Below are 24,509 nucleotides of genomic sequence, written 5' to 3' on the forward strand. Positions count from 1 at the left end.
TTAGGAAAACTGCAAAAACCAGTTTTAGAATGTGAAAAGAGTCCCATCTTGGACATTTTCAGGGATTTTTTTTTTTACTTTCTAAATAACCAATTCACTTTAAACAAATACAGTAATAGACAATAATACATATCATTCACTCACATTCACATGGCTCAGTTTCAGAGGAACATGAATCAGCATTCAAGCTACCCTTCACCTGGGCTGTCAGCTCAGCATCTGTGTCTTTGATACAAAATGCAAAGGCCAGCCCACAGCCACAGCCACTTATTCCCAAGGTAATGGCGGCCAGTATCTCCCCAAAAGCCTTAGGAATGTCTGTGAGTTCTTAGTACTATCTCCATAACCCCCATTCATCAAGGACAGCCACCATAAGGTCCCACATCAGTGGAAGCCACCCCAGGATTACCCCTGCAACTTCCAGGCTCCACTTATTAGTGCACAGCAGCCACAACTTTCCATTTCCCATCCTTATTTCCTGACATCTTGGCGCTCCCGGGAGTTTCTTTGGTCTCCCGGCTGCTCTACCAGTTAGGCTGGGCCCGGCAGACCTGCCAGGCCTGTGCTTGCCCAGCTTCAAGACCAAAGAAAGGGGCCAGAGTCAGCGACAGAGACATTAATGGTTTCATGAATGGGGGAACTTACGTGTCTGAAACAAGGTCTCCTGGAGTGACACTCCAGCCAGTGGGGCCAGCAGGACCATGGGCAAAACATGGCGGCAGGCTTCACTAGGGGTAAGGAGGCAGTTTCCAGTTAGGAGGGAAATTGACATCAGGTTGGCTCCTCCTTGTTTGTTCCCAGGGAAACCAGCAGACGGGCAAGCCCCTCACCACTCCCTTTGATATCCAACAGGTGGAAATGTCTGAACCAAAGGTCAGAACAACACTGGCTGGGGCAGGGGCAAGTGTGTAGGAAGGTCAATCACATGAGTAGCTATAGGTGAAGCAGGCATTGGTTGAGCAGGGGATGTACAGAGAGCAAGAGAACAGTATTTTGGTTGGCCTGATCATACACACAGGATGATCAGTTGAAAAGAAATATCATTTGAACTGATGAGAGAAAGGATAGTTAAGTTGAAGTGTTTTGTTTGTTAGGCTTCTTCATTTTGCAGTGAAGGAGTATCATGGCTCAGTAATTGCCAGCTCTTAATTATCAGTGGGCTTTGAAATCACCCAAACCTGATTTAAGGGTAAACGTATGAGTCTGTGTTAGCAAATTGCTTAACCACTGAAATGCCTGCCACAGAGAAAGCCCTCAGTAAAATGTATTGAATTAATCGTTTTTTATTCCAGTTTCTTTTTCTGCAAAATTAAGAAAACAACAATACCTACCTCATAACATTTGTGAAAATTAAATAGGATACTACATGTAAAGCATAATTGAACTGGGAGCTATTATTATAATTATCCTATTACCTTCAGGTCTTCATCTCATGGGTTGCACTTTCAGCCTAAACATATTAACGTTTTTGACATACAACTCATGTTTCCATTAACAGTTTTTAAACTTCTAAGTAGATATCAAATAAATAATGCAGAGGGCTGCAAATATGTGGCAAGAGTGGAAATGAACAGGAGTTAACAGTGTCTTTGAGTTGATAGATGTGATTTCATTAGTCTAATTAAATGCATGCCATTTGCACCTGTGCAAGTGATAGTACTCTGGGAAGAAGATCTACCAAAGGAATGACTATATCAGTGAGCTTAGGAGCTCCTTGGGATGTGTTTGAGAATGATGTGTAAGAAGCTTATTCACTCAGTGATGCTGATCAGTGTAAAATGGAATATTAGTGGTAGTTGTACTTTTAAGAACACATACTTAATTACAAAGCCATATGATAATGAACATTAAAGTATTAAACTTTAATTCACTGCACATTGCAGTTACCATTCTGTGCTAACTCCCATGTCATATGAAGGAATTACTCTGTGATTTCCCTTTATGAACTTTTCTCAGCAACAATTATTCACCAATTCAGCTCATTTAAAAAGCATTTGTTGGACTATTTATTGAGGCATGTTTGTAAATGCAAAGATGACTAAAGGTGTCTAGGTCGGACCGTGGCTCAAGACTTCAGAATTTAGCTGGAGGTCACCCACAGCCAGAGGAAGTTCTTAAAAACAAGGTCCTAACCTGTCCAAGGCTGTGCTTAAAGTCTGCTTTGGTGACAAGAATGGATCGGAGTGAGAGTTTAGAGAAGGGATTCCAGTCAGAGACATCAGATACTGAAGGACTGGAATTAGGGAATGGTAGACTTGGGACATACTTTAGAAGTTTTTAAGGCAGGGCTGGGTCACTGAATGGAACTGCTTTGTGTGGAGAAGGCTCAAGTTTGGCTTGAGGGCTGACACCTGGACATCTGAATGCTTCAGTTCCCTTTAACTCAAGGCATCCTTGGAGAGGAGTACATTCTGCAGGAGAGATGATGAGCTTCCCTGGAAGAATGAACTAAAAAGACCCCCTAATTACATTATTCTTTAGACTCTTAGGCATGGATAATTATTTTGCTCAATACCCTCCAGTGATTGACTAGTTTATATACAGATTAGCACAGGCTACAAAAAGAAAAGAGGTTTTATAATCCTTAGTAAATTAGAGGCTATAGTCTCTACTGCTGAGAATTTTAGTACGTTTCTAGGCTACTCATGATTGTTAATGGGGTTGACTCTACACTTGTGAGTTTTACCATCATGTTGAAATCTATCCATTTTAACACAAATTGTGTATGTACTTAATATTGCAACAGCTGTTGGATTTATTTTACTTTCAAGTTCTACATATATAAGAGCGTAAAATATCCAGTATCAAAAATAACTGCTAAAACCTATGAACATAACATGATGTTTTTACTTTGTAAAGAATTTCACCTGTATAGAAACCTAATTTATCATTAGTTACTTTTGAAAACTTGGTTTTTGTCATTGAAAATCATGTAATTACTGAACTTGTGTTTCCTTATACCATGTAATTATGTCTTTAAAAAGAGTCAGTATCTTATGAAAGAAAAAATATTTTTATTTCCCTAACATTGCAGGACATTAAAAAGTCCCCCAGAGTTTTATAATCAAAGTGTAAATTCAGTCTCAATATGATTTTGCTTTAACTGTGAAGAAAATTATATAGTGTTTTATACCTATGTAATATTTATTTTAGATTATTGAACAATTTCTTTGATTGAACTAAGGCATCAAGGCATTAAAAATCAGGAAGAAAGTTCCTGCTGTATAGCACTGGGAACTATGTCTAGTCACTTATGATGGAGCATGATAATGTGAGAAGAAAGAATGTACACATGGATGTGTAACTGGGCCACCTTGCTGTACAGTAGAAGACTGACAGAACACTGTAAACCAGCTATAATGGAAAAAAATAAAAATCATTATAAAAAATAACTAGACACTTAAAAAATAAAAACATAGCACATAATGATAAAACAGTGATTAGATCCTATCTGCATTAGATTATAAATTACTATTCTAGCATGATTATTAGATTTAATTGACCTACCTTCTTTACTGTTATTCTTAACTGTTTGAATGGTACAATTATCTTTGGATAGTGGTCATAGTACATCACATGGAAATAGACAACATTTTAAGTTGCCATCGAGTTGCAAATCTGTAGGTGAAGAAAGAATAGAAAAGCCTGTGCTCAGTGAATCCAGTGACTGACCAGTCAGCTTGAACAGCAGGGTTAAGTACAGATAGGAAAGACTAGGAAGAGTAATCAAGATAAAATAATGTCCACAGAACTGGATGGAATATTGAACCAAGATAACTTGTAAACTACATCAGCAGAGAAGGAAATGGAAAAGTAGAAAAAAATAAAAACTTGCTTTTCCACTATTAGCAGAACATCTATATTGATTTTTTTTTTCATTTGAATCAATGATGGTGACTATCACTTTTTTTTTCCTGTGATTAATCATTTCATCTTATGCTAGTTATATTCGTGTTCAGCTTCACAGCTAGGATCATCTTGATGAAGTATAGCTGCAGAATTTTCTTTTTAAATCATGTTTGTTACTTGTGATAAATACATATAATCTGATGTTATTCAGTATTGATCGTGTGTGTGTTCTGTTTTTATTTTATAGTCAATTGACCCTGGCCAGCAGTTCACATGGGAACATTCAAACTTGGAAGTAAACAAACCAAAGAATAGATATGCAAATGTAATCGCATATGATCATTCCCGAGTTCTCCTATCAGCAATAGAAGGTAAGGAAACATAGATGTAATTTATAAACATGTTTTCATGGGTTTAAATATGTGTGGGAAAATACAGTTTTACCTAGGTGTTCAGCCATCTATGAAAATAGTTACTTAAGATTTAGGCACTGCTTGTTCTCATTTTCTGTTTTTCACACAAAGATACCAGTACTTGAGCACACAATATCTGTGACACCGTATAACACAAGGGTATCACTCATTACCTTGCCTCTACTCCAGATGAAAGATTTGACAATGTAGTTGATATTGATATAAGAGAAGCAAACTGAGGTAGCCTGTTGATAGTTGCTGATGGTTGTGAATAAGTAAGAGCCTTTCAGAAGATGTCCATAGACTGTTTTTTTTTTTGTTGTTTTGTTTTGTTTTGTTTTGTTTTGTTTTTTTATTTTCCCACTGTACAGCAAGGGGGTCAGGTCATCCTTAGATGTATACATTGCAGTTACAGTTTTTTCCCCCACCCTTTCTTCTGTTGCGACATGAGTATCTAGACATAGTTCTCAATGCTATTCAGCAGGATCTCCTTATAAATCTATTCTAGGTTGTGTCTGATAAGCCCAAGCTCCCGATCCCTCCCACTCCCTCCCCCTCCCATCAGGCAGCCACAAGTCTCTTCTCCAAGTCCATGATTTTCTTTTCTGAGGAGATGTTCATTTGTGCTGGATATTAGATTCCAGTTATAAGTGATATCATATGGTATTTGTCTTTGTCTTTCTGGCTCATTTCACTCAGTATGAGATTCTCTAGTTCCATCCATGTTGCTGCAAATGGCATTATGTCATCCTTTTTATGGCTGAGTAGTATTCCATTGTGTATATATACCACATTTTCCGAATCCATAGACTGTTAACTTAGAAAAGGTGAGGGGCTTGTTTGTTTGTAAGTAAATCTAGATAACCACTAGGGATAGTCAAAAGGCTAGGAGTTGGTGATGTGGTGATTAATAAAAATTAAGCACATTGGAAATGTCAGGTTCATCTAATTTGTGGTCTCCTTGGTTATCTTTCTCACAGTTGTAGGAAGGAGTTTGTTCCAGAAGGAATGGGATTGCTCCTAGAAGATGAGGGTTACTCCTCAAATATACCTAGCTTCTCTGAGAAGTATGAATACTCAAGAGACTATTATCCATTCATCCCTGTCCAATAATAAATCTTTCTCACATGGTTTATTTAAAATACTTAGGAGCTCAACACTCAGCATTTTGTTAGTCTTTTTGGCCATGGTAGTGCATTAGATTGCTGTTCTTAGAAAGTAGTTTACAAATATCACTTAAATCATTCCCTCTGTCATACCAACTAACCTGGACTACCAGCTGCTACATACCACATTCAACCTCACTGGCATCCAGGAGAGCTTTGTGGCTTTTTCAGACTTGAAAGTTCTTTGCTTACCCTCTGCCAGATATTTTATAAAACATGAAATAGTACCAGCTTCAGACCCAGTCCTTTTTATAATTTTATAGTTGAAACATTTTCATCTCTAGCTATTCAATTATGTTTCCCTTTTTTCTGCTTCTAAAATCTATGATGACCATCACTTTATCTCATAACTCTGATGAAGTCCTACCTGCCTCCCTAGTGTCCAAAGTTAATTTGAAAGTGAGACTGCTTAAAAGATTTCCCCAGTCAGCACCAAAGGCAACAATACATTGAATTCCAGTTTTTGGAGGAACAAGAACTATTTTTCAGCATTTGGGAAGGCCCATACCTCAGTTCACTATTCTCAAAAGGGTATTATGTGGCATGGATAAATTTGTAAAATTCTCACAATTGATTCTACTTTTGATGTTAGAAAAGGTTATAATCCCTTTTTGAGGCAATTAAAGATACTAGCTGTTCAAGAGTTAACCTTTCTCCATACTGAAAAATTGATCAAGTTTATCAAAGTTTCACCATTGTTTGGTTAAGGAGGATAGTGTCAAACAGGTAGTTGATGTGTAGAAACTGTAAATGGTACAAGAGTGGCATGTAGGGTTTATATTTTATCTATTTTCAATTTTTAAATGTAAAAAAGAATAGCAATTTCTTTTCTCAAGTCTCTTACACCATCTGCATAGTAAATAAGAAACTAAACAATATTACAAATAGAGGGGAGAAATCATTTTTGTCATTAAAGAGTCAAGGTAAACTACAAAAATAAAATATGTGAATGTAAATTGAAAACCCATTTGGCATGATCTTGGCTAGAGAACTTGTAAGCCTGCCTTTGCTGTATTGTAGCATTGTTTCCACTCAGAATCAGGTCATTCAATACTACCACTTCTCTGTACTTTTGCCCACTTTGTGATTATTTCTCTTAACCTGTTATTTTCCACCATCTTAACCATAAAGTATATCAAAGGACAAACAATGTTCCTCCTTGTCCCTTTATTGTGATAGTTGGAAACTATGTACATTTCATTCCTATGCTATTTTTACACTATAAGAGCCAAAGCACTTGAATCAGACTAAAACCTGCCTTTTTATAGCTCTGTGCCCACAAATACACCCTAAATCTAGAGCTGACCTAGAAACCAAAAGTTTTTCAATTTTAAGTGTTATGCAAAAGGTTAGAAGCATTTAATTGAAGTTTATGGGATATACAGAGAGCTTTAATCTAGATTACAACCGTGAACAGAATTTTATCTTAGACTAAGCCCTAGCCAGCAGATATTTAAGGGGAAAAGCAATCATCCTATATCTTAAGCACAGAAAAGAAAGTGCCAGCAACTGGAACCACAGAAGCAGAAACTGAAGCTTTACCTACAATAGGAGCTTTGATAACCAGAGCCAGATTTTTAAAATATATTAAAATGTTAAAGTGACTTCATGCACAATTTATAAAGTTTAACGTGCTTGTTTTGGGTTACACCTGTGGCGATAATTTACATGACTGGGATTGAATATTTTATTTGAGGCATTTTTGCTGTTCTTTGGTCACTCTCTTCATATTATTTTGCAGAGTGAGCTGATATTAAAGAAAAAACTGGAAGTTGCCACAGTGACTTGTGTTGTCCCTGTCTTAGTTTAAAAGAGTGAAACTTTTTCCATTTTCCACTGAGAATGACAAGGGAAAAACTTAAAAGAATCAGGAATTGTGTACGGGCACCATGTGCTCACTGAACTCCTTGGAAATAGTAACACTTCATGACATGTTGTTTTGTATATGCTGGGGAAAATGCAGAATACATTCAAGAGAATCCTGATTACAAAATGCTCCCAACTGTTGAATTAGAGAGTTAGAAGTATGAAAACACAATTGAATTTCTGACCACTCTGTTACTGTCAGAGTCTCCTCCATGTTAAAGCAGTTCTTAGAGAAAATAGTAATTCCTAGAAAAAAAAGAGGTAATAGGGTTATTTTAAAAATTAAAATAAATGTTGTCAAATAAATACTAAGTGGAAACATTTATTTGTGCATAAAAATACTATGTAATGATATGCTTAATCTTATAAAATCCACAATTGTCTGGAAAGTATACTTTTATTAAAGTAGGAAAAGAGAAATGGACAAACCAAAAGATGAAAGACAAGGAAATCTGGGTTTGGGTCTTAGCTTGTCCACTAACTACTTATGTAACCTGGACTTCTATGAGTATCAATATTCCCGGTGCTGTTGTCTTTTACTTTTGACTTCCCTAAGAGTTAGCTCTATGTAGTTTTATTATCAACTATCTTATATACTGGACCAACAAGAGTCTAATGAAGCAACAACATGAATATATTATGGATATAGATAGGTATTCATGTTTAGAGATGAGAAAGCTGAAGCTCAGACAGAGAATTAGCCCTGAGTCTCTTCGTATGAAAGGTGAACAATTAATACAGCTCAAATTAGAATTGGACTCTTCTGATTCCTTGATCTAGGCTTCCACAGACCAACATACCTCCACTGCTTTCCTACTGATACAGGATGTGACTGTAACTAAGTAACTGAGCATGGATCCCAATGCCCAGCCTTATCTTTTGGTCTAAAAAATCCAATTTATCATTTGGTATTAACCTATGGATAGCACATTCTCGACATTTTAGCATTTCGTTTCGCTCTTGATGGCCTAACTGTTCTGAAGCAGTAACAAAGTAGGGAATCATGAGTGATGCAAAAGAATCCTATACCTACAGAATGTTATATTCCTAACAGGTGATTACTTAGCTCTAATAGCCTTTATTTATCTTCAGCTCCTTATAAACTCAAGAATATCAGTTATTGGCAGATTATTTATTGTAATGCCTTATAACTATCAAAAATTCAATCTAATTATTACAGTCCTTGATTTAAAAAAAAGTTTTTATTTTCTAAAATATAATTACTGTTCACTGATGCCGGAACTACTCTTCTATTAGTAGGATTGTAATTAACATTTCACTTTAAAAACCATGATGACATGGAATTTTTTAAATCATTGTTCCAGCCTGAATATAAAGCAAGATTTAAAACCCTCCTTTTAAATTCAACAATAAAGACAAGACATTATGATAGACTGCCTTGGTATTTACTATGTGTTACACATCATCATAGACTTTATACACAGTGTATAAAATCAGATATAGATTTTATTTATAGTCTTTAGAACAACCTCAAAATGTCATTATCATCCAATTTGATAGATGAGGAAACTGTTAAACTTTCAGAAGTCAAGTTACTTGTTTAGAATCATTAGCTAGTAATTGGCAAAGCCAAAATTCCAATATATGAGTCAGTTGGGTTCAAGACGGTTGTTCTCTTCAGTGGGCCACTTAGGACTATAGCCTTCTTTGAGGCATAATGGTCGTGTCTGTACATGTCATGCCTAATTGAAAAACAATGCCTTTTTGGCTGGGAAGACTAAGAATGTTGAAATATACATTTTGAAACACTTAATGATAAAAATCATATAGCCAGAGATCTTCGATTGTTCTTAGACTTCAGTCAAAGTGAATTTTTCCAAAGAAAGAGCAACAGCTTTCAGGTGGATTTTTTGGTTTGTTTAATATTACTTTTTGAGGAATCCTAGGAAAAATACCAAATAAGAAGACAGGACTAGAAATTAAATCGTAATTTAAGCAGTTCTGTAATCACAGGCATGGTTAACTCTTTGGGGGAGCTGGTTCTTTTTGAGAATCTTATGAAGATTTTAAACACCACTTGCAAACAAAAGGCATCTACACACTTTATTATTATTATTATTATTTTGTCTTTTTGCCTTTCTCTTGAGCCGCTCCTGCAGCAAATGGAGGTTCCCAGGCTAGGGGTCTAATCAGGGCTGTAGCCACTGGCCTAAGCCAGAGCCACAGCAATGCAGGATCCGAGCCATGTCTGCGACCCACACCGCAGCTCATGGCAACGCCAGATCCTTAACCCACTGAGCAAGGCCAGGGATTGAACCCTGCAACCTCATGGTTCCTAGTCGTATTTGTAAACTACTGCGCCACTACAGGAACTCTGACACACTTTATTTATATCCCAATTTCATAGAGTTTCAGGACATACAACCTCTTTGTAGGCCTATTCTCCAACTTAGTGTCTTTTGTTCTAGTTCTTCCTAAAATTATAATGTGTAAGCCCCTTCCTGCTATTTCTAAAATTCTGAAGATTGAATCTAAAACTAGAGATTATAGATAAAAATTAAATATTGGACATTAAAAGATTAGCTCTTTCTAGGGGGAAAAAAATTTAATCCAGAGGGTTTACCCAAATAGAATTATTGGCTGGTATGTGTCTCTTCTACTGAGCCACATTTAAATGGTTTTATTTGAAATGACAAAGAATAAAGTCTTCATCCCATATGCACTTTTTTTTTTTTTTTTAGGGCCAAACCCACTGGCATATGAAAGTTCCCAGGCTAGAGGTCAAATTGGAGCTGTAGCTGCTGGCCCATACCACAACCACAGCAATGCGGATCCAAGCCATGTCTGTGACCTACACAACAACTCAGAGCAATGCTGGATCCTTAACCTACTGAGGAGTCAAGCCTGCATCCTCATGGATACTAGTACATTTAATTACTACTGAGGAATGACAGGAACTCCCCATATGCATTTTTAAAAATTAGTGCTTGCTAATCTGACAAAAGAAACTTAGTAAAATATGGGTTTATTTTATTTTCTTCTGGTTTGGGGAGAATATATTTAGTTTCAAAACATAAATATGTTTATTCACTTCATCTATTTAATGAGAACCTTTCTATAAGGGCCTGTATGTTTCTCAAGAATTTCTTTCTGATTAAAGCATCCTAGGCTCTTCTTGCTTCTGAAGAGCTTATTTAGACAAGTTCCTGTGCTTCAGTGTCCTCATCTGTACAACAGAATGAGTAATAATACCTGCTTCCTAGAATTATTAGGAGGATTTAATGAATTAATGCAAGTATAGCCCTTGGATGAGTGCTTGGCACTAAGAAAATGCCTAATAAATATTAGGAACTGCTAAAGTTATCATTGCTGTTATAAATTTCATTACTACCATTGATAAGTCCTTTTATCCACAGATGGGATTTCGTTTATATTTGATCTATGGAAAAATTAATAATATCCAAATGAGAAAGCCGTATATATTTGGTGTACTCTGTGAAGCAAAAGAAAATACTGGTGCTTGATAAATGGAAACCAGACTTATAATAGCATTATGAATTTCAACAAGGGGAAGAGTGTGTTCTTTTAAATGGAAATCCAAAATATATCATCTGCTATTTGATTTGCATAATAGGAGCAACTCAAAAAACCCACAACTGTAAATAAGATAGATGATGTTACAACTTGATTATTTGTGAGATGGGCAATTTAGCACCTTTAAAATGAGAAAGCAGCTCACAGGGAATCACTGTCCCTAAGATAAATTTGAATTTAAAAAGTATGGAGTACTGATATTTTTCTGTAATGTTTATTTGCCATTTGTCACTACACTTGTGCTCTACATTTAAGTTGTATCTTAGCTTCTGCTGCTGCAGTGTTCAATGGTAAATCTCTACCAAGTTATTTAAAACAGATGTCAGCACATGGTTTATCCTCCAGTTTCCCATCTTACTCATGCTGTGAATTATCTTTTTTTTTAAACAGTCCGTATCTAGTAACCTGATATATTTTCAACAAGTGAAAACACAGGGAAATAAGTCTATGCAATCTATCCAATATTTTTCTAATAAATGTTCAGTTATAGTATAGTGAATATAAATGTTACATATGAAGCACTAACATTAAAGGATTAAAATTGCTTTCCCCAGTAAAGAATTCCTTTAATCACTGCCATGTGCTATATGCCACATCAATTCAATAAGTATGACTCCTTTTTCTCCCTCTCAGTCCATTCATTCTCTCTCTCATTTTCTCTTTCTCTCTCCTCTCTCCCTTCTAACCCTGGACACTAATGACTAATATGAGAGTACCTGGTGTTTATTTTGCACTTGCAATTCTATTTAAACTACTGAAGGAAGTTGGTTAGAACATATGTATCATCTTAAAAAATTTTTTTTTCTAAATCTCATCCCATCATTGGTTAAGTTCATTTTTCTGACATTGTTCAGAATATGAATCACTGAGTTAGCTTAGTTTCTTTAATATTTTCAGTCTTTCAGTTTTCAAGTTATTTACAAGCATGACAAAGTTTAATCCTTTTATTGCAGAGTGATCTTTTTTTAAATAAATAAAGCATCTCTCCTTCAGAGGAGCAGCACACAGTCAAATTTTTATAGCTTAATTTGTCTTAAGTAGAAAGCTAGATGGGATTTAACCTTTGGAAACTTGGAACTATTTCACAAGGTGCTTGCAGCCTTCATAAAAACTAATTAGAGCTATTTAAACAGCATCTTTCTCCTGCATTCAGCAGAGCAAGTGGTGTGAAGATCTGTTATTCCCCAGCACCTACCTCAGCCTGCACCTGTGGTGTTTCTTACCCAAAAAAGAGAAAAAGAATTTTAAAGGGATGGCTGGTTGTGTTGATTTTTTTCTTTACTCTTATTCCCAGAAAGCTAATCAAAGTGTAAATCAGAAAGCTCTGTGGGTTTATTTTTATCTCCGTTGTCTTTAGTCCCATTATTGGGATTTTCTCTTCATTTGTATTGTACATCTATGTAGACTGTGCTAATGAATCTACACTTCATTACTCTAATCCTGTAGAGAAACCTCAGTCATCTGTGGTATGGCTCTATTTTTAAAATAAAAGCACAGGTTGTGCATGGCTGGGAAGTTAAAAAATAATTATTTTTGTCCCTTCCATTAATTTTTTTAACCTAGGAATTGGGAGGAGACTTTCCATATTTGAAATTACTTTTTGTCGGTATATAGGAATGAGTAGGCTTATTTCATTTCTGTTTATCAGGTCAGTCATAAGAATAACTAGCATCCACTGGTAACTTAGATGTTTCAAATGCATTGACTCATTTGATTCTCACAAGGGAGTGGGGTAAGGACATTATGAAAGTGCTGCTCATGCATTAGGATATATATGAGGAGATGGAGGCTCTGAGTATTTCCTGCAGACAGAGCTGCTGTGCTCACACTCTGCATTTGATTTTTATTATTTCACTGCCTAATAAAGCCCTGGAATGATTGTATCCTTTTTACTATAAGCTAAGTATACCAAAACTGTGTGATTTGTTTGAACAGATTGTGCTGCAGTGACTCAAGCTCTGCTTTACTTCAGGGCAAAGTCCCCCTAACTAGAAATGAGCCCCCTCTCTCACAAGTGCTGATAAGTCCACAATACATGTAGCTAATCTCAGAATGCATTCAAAGATGGTTCAATCACCCACATCCTTCTTTGTAGCCACTCTACTAATCCAGCCTCCTCAGCAGCACTGAGGTATAAAAAACCAAAGAGAGGAGGAAACAGAACATTGAGAGGGTGGAGGATGGCTTTGAAAACCCTTTGAAAGTTATCCAGTCCCCCATTAACTCACTGTGGTGATGAGCTATAGTGCCTACAGAGCAAGGCACACATCTAAAAAAGTTGTCCTGTATACAGTACATACAGAAACATGGAGGGTCCTTTGCCAAACTGCAGTCACATGCAGGGAGACTTTAGCTGAGAATACACTGTGCCTTTGCAAGAAGCATTTGTTTTTCTGGTATTTTGCAAAGAGAATCCTTCATTTTGCTAGTTCTGATGCAGAGGTGGGTGGCTGCCATGGTGTATAAGTAAAGGAGAAAGAAGGCCTGTGTCCCTTGAAATTAAATAAATTTACTAGTAAACTATTATTGGATTTTATTTTTCTATTTTCTGTTCTCTAGTCTTGCTGGTGTCAGCAAACAAAGCAGAACTTTTTCCCTGCATTGTAAGTTGTAAAATTACAGTCTTGGTCTTAACTGGCCATTCGTTGCTGTTAAGAGTTTTTCTATTTATTTTGGTATTGAAGTGTAGGAGGAGATGTTATTTGCTAAATAAAAGGTAGCTTTTGTGCTCTAGTGGGTCTTGAATACTTTTCTCTTACAACAGGGAATGAACTGGTTTAGCCCAAAACTAATTTCTTCTGACACAAACTTCACGAAGGGTTTGTAAATGTGAAAAGAAATAAAAGTGCTGGAGTTCCCATCGTGGTGCAGTGGTTAACAAATCTGACTAGGAACCATGAGGTCACGGGTTCGATCCCTGCCCTTGCTCAGTGGGTTGACGATCCTGCGTTGCCCTGAGCTGTGGTGTAGGTTGCAGACGCGGCTCGGATCCCGCGTTGCTGTGGCTCTGGCATAGGCCGGGGGCTGCAGCTCCTATTCGACCCCTAGCCTGGGAGCCTCCATACGCCGCGGGAGCGGCCCAAAGAAATAGCAAAAAAGACAAAAAAAAAAAAAAAAAGTGCTGTGGTTTTGATGGAACACCTCTTGAGTTGTAGCAGAGTCAGCAGGTCCGCTGCAGATCTGTCTCCATCTGTGTAGTTCACTAGTGGTTTGTCCTCCAGAGTCATGGATGGGATTCTGCTTTCCCGCTAACGCTGCCTCTTCTCATCCTCACCTCCACAAGCCAAAGAAGCTTTTTCTAAATAGGCGCCTACTAGTCCAGTCCTACTACCTTCTCTTGGTTTTGAATTTGTTTTATTTTTTTTTACCCCACTAGACTAATCAAGATTTGAAGTATCAATCACACCAAAAGAAGGCATCTTAGCACATCAGAGGTAGAAACAATAGGAATTAGCTTGAAGTACCATCAGAGCATGTTCCTGCCTAATCTGAGATACACAAAGCCTCTATTTATCTTAAAATAACTTTCCAGAGATTTCTGAATCCAAGAAGGTTGACAATGCCACAGTGAAACATCTTATTTTAGAATTCAAAAGGACCTGAGGGAATCAATTTGTCCAGCATGCCTTGTTTAGCAGATAAGTAATCAGAGGTCTGGACAAGTTGAACAACTGCCCAAATGTCAAAGAGCAAACTACCAGCAGTCCCAGACTAGAGTTACAATTCCCTGGTCAATTTCTCTAAGTCTTAGCAAGTGCTTAGTGTTTTTCCAAGAGGCACATGTTAACTTACCCTCCAGTGTGGAGTGATATAAAAGTACACACTTACCCCTTGCAGTTACTTGATTTCACATTGATAAAATAATTCATGTACTATTTGGGGTCAGGCCTTTTCGCTTAACATAAGAGCATTAAGTCTTATTATAAAACTTTTATAATTATAAACACCTCTTGACAAGACAAATCTTTTCAAATCAAATTATCTGCTGACCTGAAAAACTGAATGCATCACAAGTTGTTTATTTATTTTTAACTAGACCCACATGACCCAATTAGCTCTCATCAAATTAACAGGAAAAAAAAAATATTTTAACCCAGTCATGACCAAATAGCTCAAATAGTGTGTTCTTTGACATTTCAACATGCTTTCAACATGCTAATACCTTTCTTAGTATGAGTTATTCATCATGAATATTCTTTCAAACTTAGCAGGGAGTTCCCATTGCAGTGCAGTGGAAACAAATCCTACTAAGTTCCATGGGGATGCATATTCAATTCCTGGCCTCCATCAGTAGGTTGGGGATCCAGCATTGTCATGAGCTGTAGTGTAGGTCGCAGACACAGCTCTGATCTGGCCTTGCTGTAGGCTGGCAGCTACAGCTCTGATTCACCCCCTAGCCTGAGAACTTCCATATGCCACGAGTGTGGCCCTAAAAAGCAAAAGGGAAAAAAAACAAACAAACAAACAAACAAAAAAAAAAAAAAACTCAAAACTTAGTAGCTTCATCTTTTCAAGGATTCCTCACCTTTTGTTAATATTCAAACACACACAGGAACATCATTATGAAGCCCTATGCTGTTATTCCCATGCTTAAATGAAGAAAAATGGCATTGCCCCTGCATGTTGAACTCATAAAAAGTTCTCAAAGTATTTCTGACAAAAAGGGAAACTCAAAGTTCATGCCAGGCTGATTTTTCCACTAAAAGCTATAACTACCAATTCCCAGCAAATAAAATGAGCACCTGTATGTGACCCAACCCTGTTTGAATAGCTGTTTGTTGTGGCTTGCAGTCCATGAAGAACACAGAAGCAAAGTTCTACCCATCGTTCGCCTCATCACAATATCTGATAGTCTTAAAGGCTTGAGTTTTAACAGTTCCACATTTAGTTTGCCCAAATCACAAAGACCTAGTATAAAGCATGCAATCAATAGTTTTAAGTACCACAAGAGATAACAGTCTATTAACTGATGAAAGAGATTATAACACGCAAATGCGGAAAGCTGGTATAATATAAAGTTAGGTTCTACCTTCAATTTTCTCACATATAAGATTAGAATGATAAACCATTATTACTGATGTTGGAACTGTTTACATGACCATTATTCATTGAAGAATATACATGAAACAATACATAGGAAATCATGAAAACATACATTTATAAATGTAATAAAGCCATGGATTCCTAGGAAAGAGCAAGTTTTACACTGAAGCTATTTTTCTTGGACAGTGACATTAAGACTAAGTGATGCCCAGAAACATTGCCTACTGCAGAGCCAATCCTAAGATTTTGCCTCTGATGAGCTGAAGACATCTTTTATATGCTCTTATTTTAATTTAATAATTCCTCCTCTCCAAAAAAAAAAATTAAGGCACTATTATTGCAGTATTGGGCAAAAGTCTCCTGGGCTCCAAAAAATAAAAACAATCAGCTAATTTATAGTAATTCTGTATTCTTTCAGTTCTGTATTTTAAGTTATATTTCTATTCATCATAACCCCAGAAGCATTCAATTACTTCTCACACACTTCTTTTGGATTAGTAGTATATGCTGATTAGTGTTGCATTAGAGGATGCAAATCATTTTCTGGATAAGGCAGAGAATTGAAAATGAGCATTACTTAGAGGTCACTCCAAAAAAAGTGAAAGAATCCTGTATATCCAGACTCCCAGCAGAAACACTACAATCAGGAGCTACTGAAAAAGTAAAACTCTTAGAAAGCCAGCATAGCATTACATTTTCTTCAGTGGAGTTGTTTGAAGTATCTTCTAAATATGTCACATTGAAAAATGAAGTCTCATCTACTAGAAATACACTGTTCTTTAACTTTAGCTTCCACTCTGAGGTTAATATTTTTAGAAGGGCAAGCCACCACCATTTCCAAATTCTTTTCTCCTTCATATTTCTACACAGGTTGTTACGTTGGGTTGTGTGAATACAAGACGCATTAGGTCGTAGAGCTTCTAGAAAACATAGCCATCTCTCACGTCTCCACATTGCAAAGGACATGTGAGAGAGCTTACCAGAAGTGTCTTTTTGCCACGGTTGGTAAAGGGATTTTCCAAATAGGCTTTTTTATTCCAGCTACTACTTCCTTACAGACGAGTGTCAAAGAGAAGAGGAACCTCACACTGTGTTCAAGATATGAATATGAGGCTAATAATTAACTTTAGTTGGTGCTGAATTATTGTGTTCAATTCTTTTCCTTTCAGAATATCAAGTCCCAAATTCTTAAAGCATTTGGTGACACAGTATGGATCCGGGGTCCCTAGGAGTTTTCATGCAGAATTTTTGTACTTTTATGCCTGGGAAATGCAATCATTATTCAGTATCAACCTATTAGCCCTAAAATATGAAAATGAAGATTGTTCAAACTTGAGCAATAAATCAAAAAAATGCATTATATACTGACTGATTAAAATTTATGCAAGAACGTAGGATAGGTCTGATTCCCCTCCTTTAGATGTGAGTCTCACATCCAACTCCTCTGTCCTCAGATGCATTGTTCAAACACATTTGTTATCCTTGATAAGGGGGAAATGGCACAGTGCCCAGCTGATGCATTTTCTGAGTCATTAAACCAAATTCCTCCATTTTTTACTTTTCTTGGAAATAAAAGTTTCCTGTATATTGGTAGCTGATTGAGGTCCTCAGCCAGAATCCTTTTTATCACTTCTTTAATGTTAACTGCTAAATTAAATTATTTAAAATGGGCCTTTCCTGTGTTATAAAATAAACTCTTAGTTGGCTCAGAACCAAATCCTGTGGACATGGAGATGTGCATGCTTTCTAGTGGCTGTAACCTGAGGACTCTATTTAAACTTTTCTTTGAATCTGCAGTAATTTGGTGTCAAGGAGGAATAGGATCTTTATCAAAAAAGGGCTGCCAGAACTCCAACTGCTTCTTGAGTAGCTGTGATAGACGAACAGTATTACAACCAACCGTGCATTTTAGTTCTTGCTTAAAAGGCTTTTCACTAATGCTGGTGGTATTCCACATCCATGTGTTCATCTTGGAGCCCAGTAGTTTCCATCTGACTTTCATTACTTTTCTTGAGAGGATCGGTTTTACAATGGGAATCAGAAAAGCAGTCAAAGTAATTGCAAGTGGCAATCAGTGAAATACAGCAATTTTAGCTTGGGAACATATGTTCCATTATAAAGAAAATATTCTTAAAAAAACAGATCTAAGACTCCTATTTTCCCAAAGTAAGAAGGGACCAAGTGCAGGGTCTAGTGCTACCTCCCATAGTACGTTAATATCCCTGTAAAGTGTTTATTCTCCTTCAGGGATAGGCAGAGAATAAACACTTTACAGGATAGGCAGCTCATCTCCACTTGAAAAAAAAAATCTATTCCTTTTCTGATTCTGACTATTTGAAAATACAGGAGACGAAATGCATCCTTCAGAACTGAAAGACTTGGGTCTTAACATAGTAAACCTAAACCTTTCTTCAGACGCATATGGGCAACTCTTATCCTCAACCCTGTCTTTTCTTTTGCCTGGTTATAATATATATTGCTTTCTCATATGGAATAGCTTTGATTTCCTTAATCATTCTGGCCACTCTTCTTGGAAGAAGCTCAAACATGCCTATACTCCTTTTAAAGGCATCATGCTGAAGGAAAATTAGACTTTTCATCAGAATATCTGTATGACAGTACAGCTCCGCTACTTATTAAACTTGGAACTGGGGCAAATTATTTACTCTTTCTGTCACTAGGGAAATCAAAGATAAATAAAAGTGACATGGTCTAGAGGCACATAAAAGAAGCAATAAGCAAGTTAAACAATTAAGTATAGAATTACAATAAGTAGGATGAAGAGTTGCCAAGGGAGTTGTGAGATCCCAGGATATCAAGGGCAAGGCTTCTGAGATGGAGGCTGAGCATTTTCTGTGGGGACAGAGATAGAGAGTGTGTTGTAGGAGGTGGGACAGCACTGAGGTTGGAGAGCAGCGTTTTCTAACAAAGCCATAGCCCAGCGTCTTGGGTTTAGAAGGCAAGGAGGTGAGTGGGACAAGATTAGTTTGGAGAAGTGCAGAGCTTTGTGGCTACTGTTGAGAGTTTGGATTTTAGTTATTTAAAGTATAAGGGGAAGCCTTTATTGGGTTTGAAGAAGAGAAGTGACAGTGTCTGAAATATATTTTTTAAAAACTGCTCTCATGTCTGATAGAGAACAAACTGCAAAGGACAAAAGTAGAAGTAGGACAACCAATTAGGAGGTAACTGTCATAATCCAAGGAGAGATTCCTGTGACCCAACAACTGATTGAGGTTTAAATGAGAAGCAATGCCCTTCACAGGCTAAGACATAGATATCGCAGATGCCTGCTTGTAATTAAATTGGCCTCCACTAACCTCAGGAGGTTTTTGAATCTCTCTGCACCTCAGTTTCCTCCCTTGTGAAAGGAAGCCCATGGCAGAACTTCATAGAGTTTTCATGAGGATTAAATGAGTTTCTATATGAGTTCCCTCTTAGCTAAATCTGGAAAGAATTTTTTCACTGTTACGACATGTTTCATCCCATATTGCATTTTCAGACTCAGGCATTATTTGATTTGGCTCTTATCTGGAAAGAGAAAGAGAATGTGTGAGGAATGTGACCAGATAATTGTTTATCCTCCTTTGCAAGCTCTGTTTTGTTGAGGCAATGGAGAAAACAAAGTGTGAACAAAAAGCCCTTCTCTGGGCAATCAGTTGTGTTTTTCTTTCTTTGGAGTTCCCTTGTCATGTTATAAAGATGGAGTGCCTCAAGCATTGCATTTCTTTAACATGATGGTCCCAATAAGACCTATAATCTTGTTTAAAACCCAAACTTTAATATATTGTGACTCCTCTAGCATAAAGTGGAACAATAACATAACATTGCCATTAGGCCATGTCCCAGAGTGTTTCCTCTTGAGATATGTTCACCAAGTTGAATAACACTCCTTGTTTTCCAGGCATCCCAGGAAGTGACTATGTGAATGCCAACTACATAGATGGCTATAGGAAACAAAATGCCTATATTGCAACACAGGGATCTCTCCCCGAAACTTTTGGAGATTTTTGGAGGATGATATGGGAGCAACGGAGTGCCACAGTTGTTATGATGACAAAATTGGAAGAACGATCCAGGGTAAGAATGAATATCTACCTTCTCCTATTAAGATCTTCCTTCAGATAGTTCCTGTGTTGCATATTTTATTCTGATCAGAATCTAACCTTTCTTTAAGCTTTGACTTCCAACAGACATTAATTGTGAATGTGTCAACAACTCAGATTAAACCATCTCGTAACATTCTTCTGAATCTTTCAAAAAGAAAATTCGCTCATGTTACAATGTGCATGATTGCTGAAAGAAAAAAAAAAGCACTCAAAGTAGACAACTTGGTTGAGGAAATAAATATTAAATTGGACATCTTTAAATCTCACATTGAACAAGAACATGGGACTTTGGGAAAGAATCCCACCAATATGTGCTTCCCAATAGTTTTGACTTTTTCATTCTCACAATCTGCAGTGTAAAATCTAAAATTCTGTAAAAGAGACTCTTTTAAAAAATTATTCAAACTAGCATAAATTAAGTCAAGGTAGCCAGGAAAATGATATGGGTTGATGCATGGCTGAGAAAACACATAAATGAGTAGAGGGCATTTTGCTAGTTTAGCCTTCTCCAAAATGAATAGATTTTAATAATGTCATTGTTGCTTAATAATGTCCAGGAAAGGAGTTTTATTCATCATATGGGTCCAATATTATGGAGCATGGCACATTAGTTAACTGCAGTTGATTTGCAAAACTAGAACATAATGGGTAAGCAGTATGCCATATTCCCAAGTGAATATGCAAATATTGTAGCCATCTGATGAAAATCAATCCGTAGCCTTGAGAATTTAATGAATAAGTCTCTGACAAATCATTGAAGACAGCATATACTCTCACTGAAGAGGGAGCATTTGGGGCAGAGTTTGAAATCATTGGTGAGAGGGCTCTTTCACTGAGGTCACAGTATTCTTAAAGAGGACATCTAGAAGGAAGCCAAAGCCCACCTCCCCATTTGTTGTGTGACAGGTGACTTTTTTTTTTTTTAATATTCCTCTAAGCTCAATACATGGCAATTTCTCTCAGCCCAGGTGTGTATATAAGAGATGAGTTAAAGGCTTCCCAGGAGATTCATGAAGGAAAAGCTCAGATTTAGGAAAATATAAAAAGCCCTAGCTATTATCTTAAAGGTGAGAAATCAAAAGATACAGTACACAACCAGTTTAGCAAACCTAAGAAGCAACAGCTTTTCAAAACATGTGAATTCTATAGAAATACTGAAATATTATCTGAAATGAATTTAGATAAAAACTTTTATAACTGTCAAGAGCCTGTGTTATACTTTATATGCAAATTCCATTTAAAGTGATATAAATGGATCTGTCATTGACTTGTTCTCAGGGTAACCCCTAAATAGCAAGCCCTTTCTTTAAAAACAACCTCCCCCAAAATGATTCTTGGATATAACCTTGAATAATTATTACAATGTCTAATACATATTGGGTGCATTGATGTTTTACAACAACCCTATGAGATAAACACTAATGTGATTCCACTTTATACATGAGTAAACTGAGGCCCAGACATTCTAGAAGGTCACCCAAGCTCATCTAGATACCAAGGTCAGAGGGAAGAATTTAATACAGACAGTTTGGCTCCACAACACATATTGCTTACCCACTATACCGTTCACACTTCTGTGAAGCAGAGACAGCAAAACTATTACATTACGGCATGCATGTAAATCCAGCCTACCCAGACTTCTCTGCCTAGAGATACCGGCTGGTAACAAGCAGTCATTTGCAAAAGCTGTTTTCAGTAAAACACACATTTTTATCTTGACACTGCAGGCCTTCATTAAACCATGCACAGAAACTTGTTTTGAAATAACCAAATGAAATTCTGCCCCCTTTCTCCCTAATTGCTTCTAATAATAAAGTTAGCTCTAACCGGCCCCACTGCCAGTGCAACATCTGATGGTAATGAGCAGTTCTTGGCAGAAGGCATTGTGACTTAAATACCTACAGTTTATCTTTATGTTGCAGGCTACCTTTTTTTTCCTCACCTCCAACAGAGAAACTTATTTGGAAGTTACTAAATGAACCTCTGTTTGTTCCCTTCATTAATTACTCTTTGCTCTTGCAAGTTAGCTTTCTCCTTTGTTAAATGACCTAAGGAGGCCAATTAAAGTGCTGTCTTGTGATTTTTATTCTGTGATGGTTCAGCCTGTAGCCAAATTTAGGATGAGCTCCATAAGCCAATATGGAGAAATCTCAACCCTCATCAGTCTGACCATACAAAGGGGCCCTGACCCCCAAAGCCCTAAAGCCCTTCTTTCCCCAGTCTGAAACATTTGACAGTATATGACCAGATGTCATAGAGAGATCTGGAAAAGCACTGGTCCCCCAGATTGTCTCACCTGCTCTTCATCTTTCTCCCTCACATCCTCCTACCTCATTTCCCCCATGTCCATTTGTTCTTTCCCCTAATGTCCCAGAGAGGAAGGGGAAGGCATTCCTGGACTCTCAAACCAAGAACTTGGATGGAGTTTCACTGTAAAAACAATGTTATAAATAGTGGTTAGTTGTTACTGAAATATATGGCTCCATACTTTGGGAATTTTGTGGGTCATGTGGGCTGACCTGGGAACTCTGAATTCTCAATTCCCAGTGGTGAACTTCAAAGTAGACTTATGACGTAGCCTGGCTTTACTTAGGAACTGCCTGTAGTCTGTTTTATGAAAGGAGGGGCCCAGGTAGTTTAAACAAATCACCTCTCTAAGGGCTGAAGCTTGAAATTTGATTATTTTTGATTAAGGTTCAGATTCTTGAAATAATATTCATCCCTTTGGCTTATTTAAAAAAAAGCATGAGTATATGTGTAAACACTTCTTATATTAGAAGTAGGCAGGAATACCTGTTAACTAGATATTTGAAGTGGGAAAGAGAGAAGAAAAGGGAAGGAAGATAACCTGGTAATCCACAGACCTGCCGGGGGGACACCACCATCAGAGGAAGCTACATGACAGTTGCAAGTAGGGGTGCCTTGCAGGCAGTCACATGTCTGGGTTTAGATCCCATCTCTAGTGCATACTAGCTGTGTGACAATGAGCAAGCTGCTAGGCCTCTCAAAGTCGTCATCATTGTCTTATTATTATTACATGGACGGGTTAACATGGGTATTGCCTAAGCTAACGTATGTGACAAGGTGGCTCAGTGAACCTACACTATTATTTTTCAGTGAAGATAGAGAGACTTTACTATCATAACTTTAGTTCCCCCTAAATTATTATTCCCCCTAATTATTTAGCATCCAAATAATTCAGCTTTTTTTCCCAAATGAAATGAGTTTGTTTCTCTGTGGCTGACAGTGAATTCTCACCAAACTCAGAGAATCAATGCACATGGCAAATTCTGCCCACTGGTCCCAAGGTAGCACACCCATGCATCCAGGTCAAGAGGAGAGTGTAGCTCAGAACATGGGGTTCTTTTGCACCTGCCTTTGACAGAATCTCCAGAGGGGAGACCTTGATCCAGGGAAATTGTTAATGGGTCTGCCAAAAAGTCCATGGTAGAACATCTGGCTGCTACTTCCTCATATCTTGAACATAGTGAGTAATACTGACATGAGTTACATGTAGTAATAATCATCACTAAATACATTCTTTTTTTTTTGTATTTTTTCTTTAGGGGGGTGCACCCACAGCATATGGACGTTCCAAGGCTGGGGTCAAATTGGAGCTAAAGCTGCTGGCCTGCACCTCAGCCACAGCAATGCCAGATGCATGCCATGTCTGCAACCTACACCGCAGCTCACGGCAACACTGGATCCTTAACCCACTGAGTGAGGCCAGGGAATGAACCCACAACCTCATGGTTACTAGTTGGATTCTTTATTGCTGTGCTACAATAGGAACTCCCAAGATAATACCTTCTTGACACTACATTTCCTTTTGGTTCCATTTTCTATCCTCCTATCCCATTCCTTTTTATTTAAGGATGCTAGAGACTTTTCCCCTTAGAACCTATCCCCTGTGTTTTTCAGCTCTCTGCTATGCTGAGGCCTGGCTCACTTCTCACTCTGGCCTGTGGCTGGTACAGCAGCAGGGCTTATAATCTTTGCTGAGTTGGAACAGTTCACTTAAGCAAAAGGCTACTGGACTCATTAGCATGTGTTGGGACATCTCCCTTGACTTATGTTAGAGAATTGACCATTCTTTGCATTTGGAGGGTTGAAGAAACCTTTACAGGTGTGAGGTATTGGCTGAGGGATTAAGGTGGCCATTTGAAAACTTAGGTTCTTTGATTTTTCCAAGGCCATCACTCTCCCTCAAATGTGGCCTTGAAATAATTCCCAACTTAAATGAGGAGACTGTTGGCATGGTGTGTACTTGCATTTATCATCCCTGAAGGGAAAATGTATAAGTTTAATATTTTCTATGCATTTCTTAGGATATAGTTTAAGATATCAAATAAAATACAAGGCAAAGAACTAGAGATTTGAAAGGTAAAGCTTTGATTGCTTCCTGGAAACACACAGATCAGTTTAAATCCTTGTAGAATGTTCTGTGTGACATGAGATACTCTTAGTGGGTTTTATTCCACAGTTTCCATATTTTTTTTGCCAAATCCTCT

At 37.4% G+C, this 24,509-nt stretch overlaps 1 protein-coding gene across 37 annotated transcripts in view; it reads left to right on the top strand.

The window, feature by feature from the left end:
• Positions 1-24,509, top strand: part of PTPRD (protein tyrosine phosphatase receptor type D) — a 529,409-nt gene that overhangs the window by 443,298 nt on the left and 61,602 nt on the right. For all 37 annotated transcript variants that reach the window (XM_084985812.1, XM_084985865.1, XM_084985827.1 and 34 more), the window contains 2 exons: positions 4,097-4,220; positions 19,794-19,969. In XM_084985812.1, coding sequence (XP_084841938.1) covers positions 4,097-4,220; positions 19,794-19,969 — 300 coding nt within the window. The remainder of the gene's footprint in view (positions 1-4,096; positions 4,221-19,793; positions 19,970-24,509) is intronic.

Source organism: Sus scrofa, chromosome 1 (assembly GCF_054392235.1).
Source record: "Sus scrofa isolate SSC_HxYL_T2T_F1_AM1 chromosome 1, Sscrofa_HxYL_maternal_Yorkshire_Landrace_v2.0, whole genome shotgun sequence".
Classification (NCBI taxonomy): Eukaryota; Metazoa; Chordata; class Mammalia; order Artiodactyla; family Suidae; genus Sus; species Sus scrofa.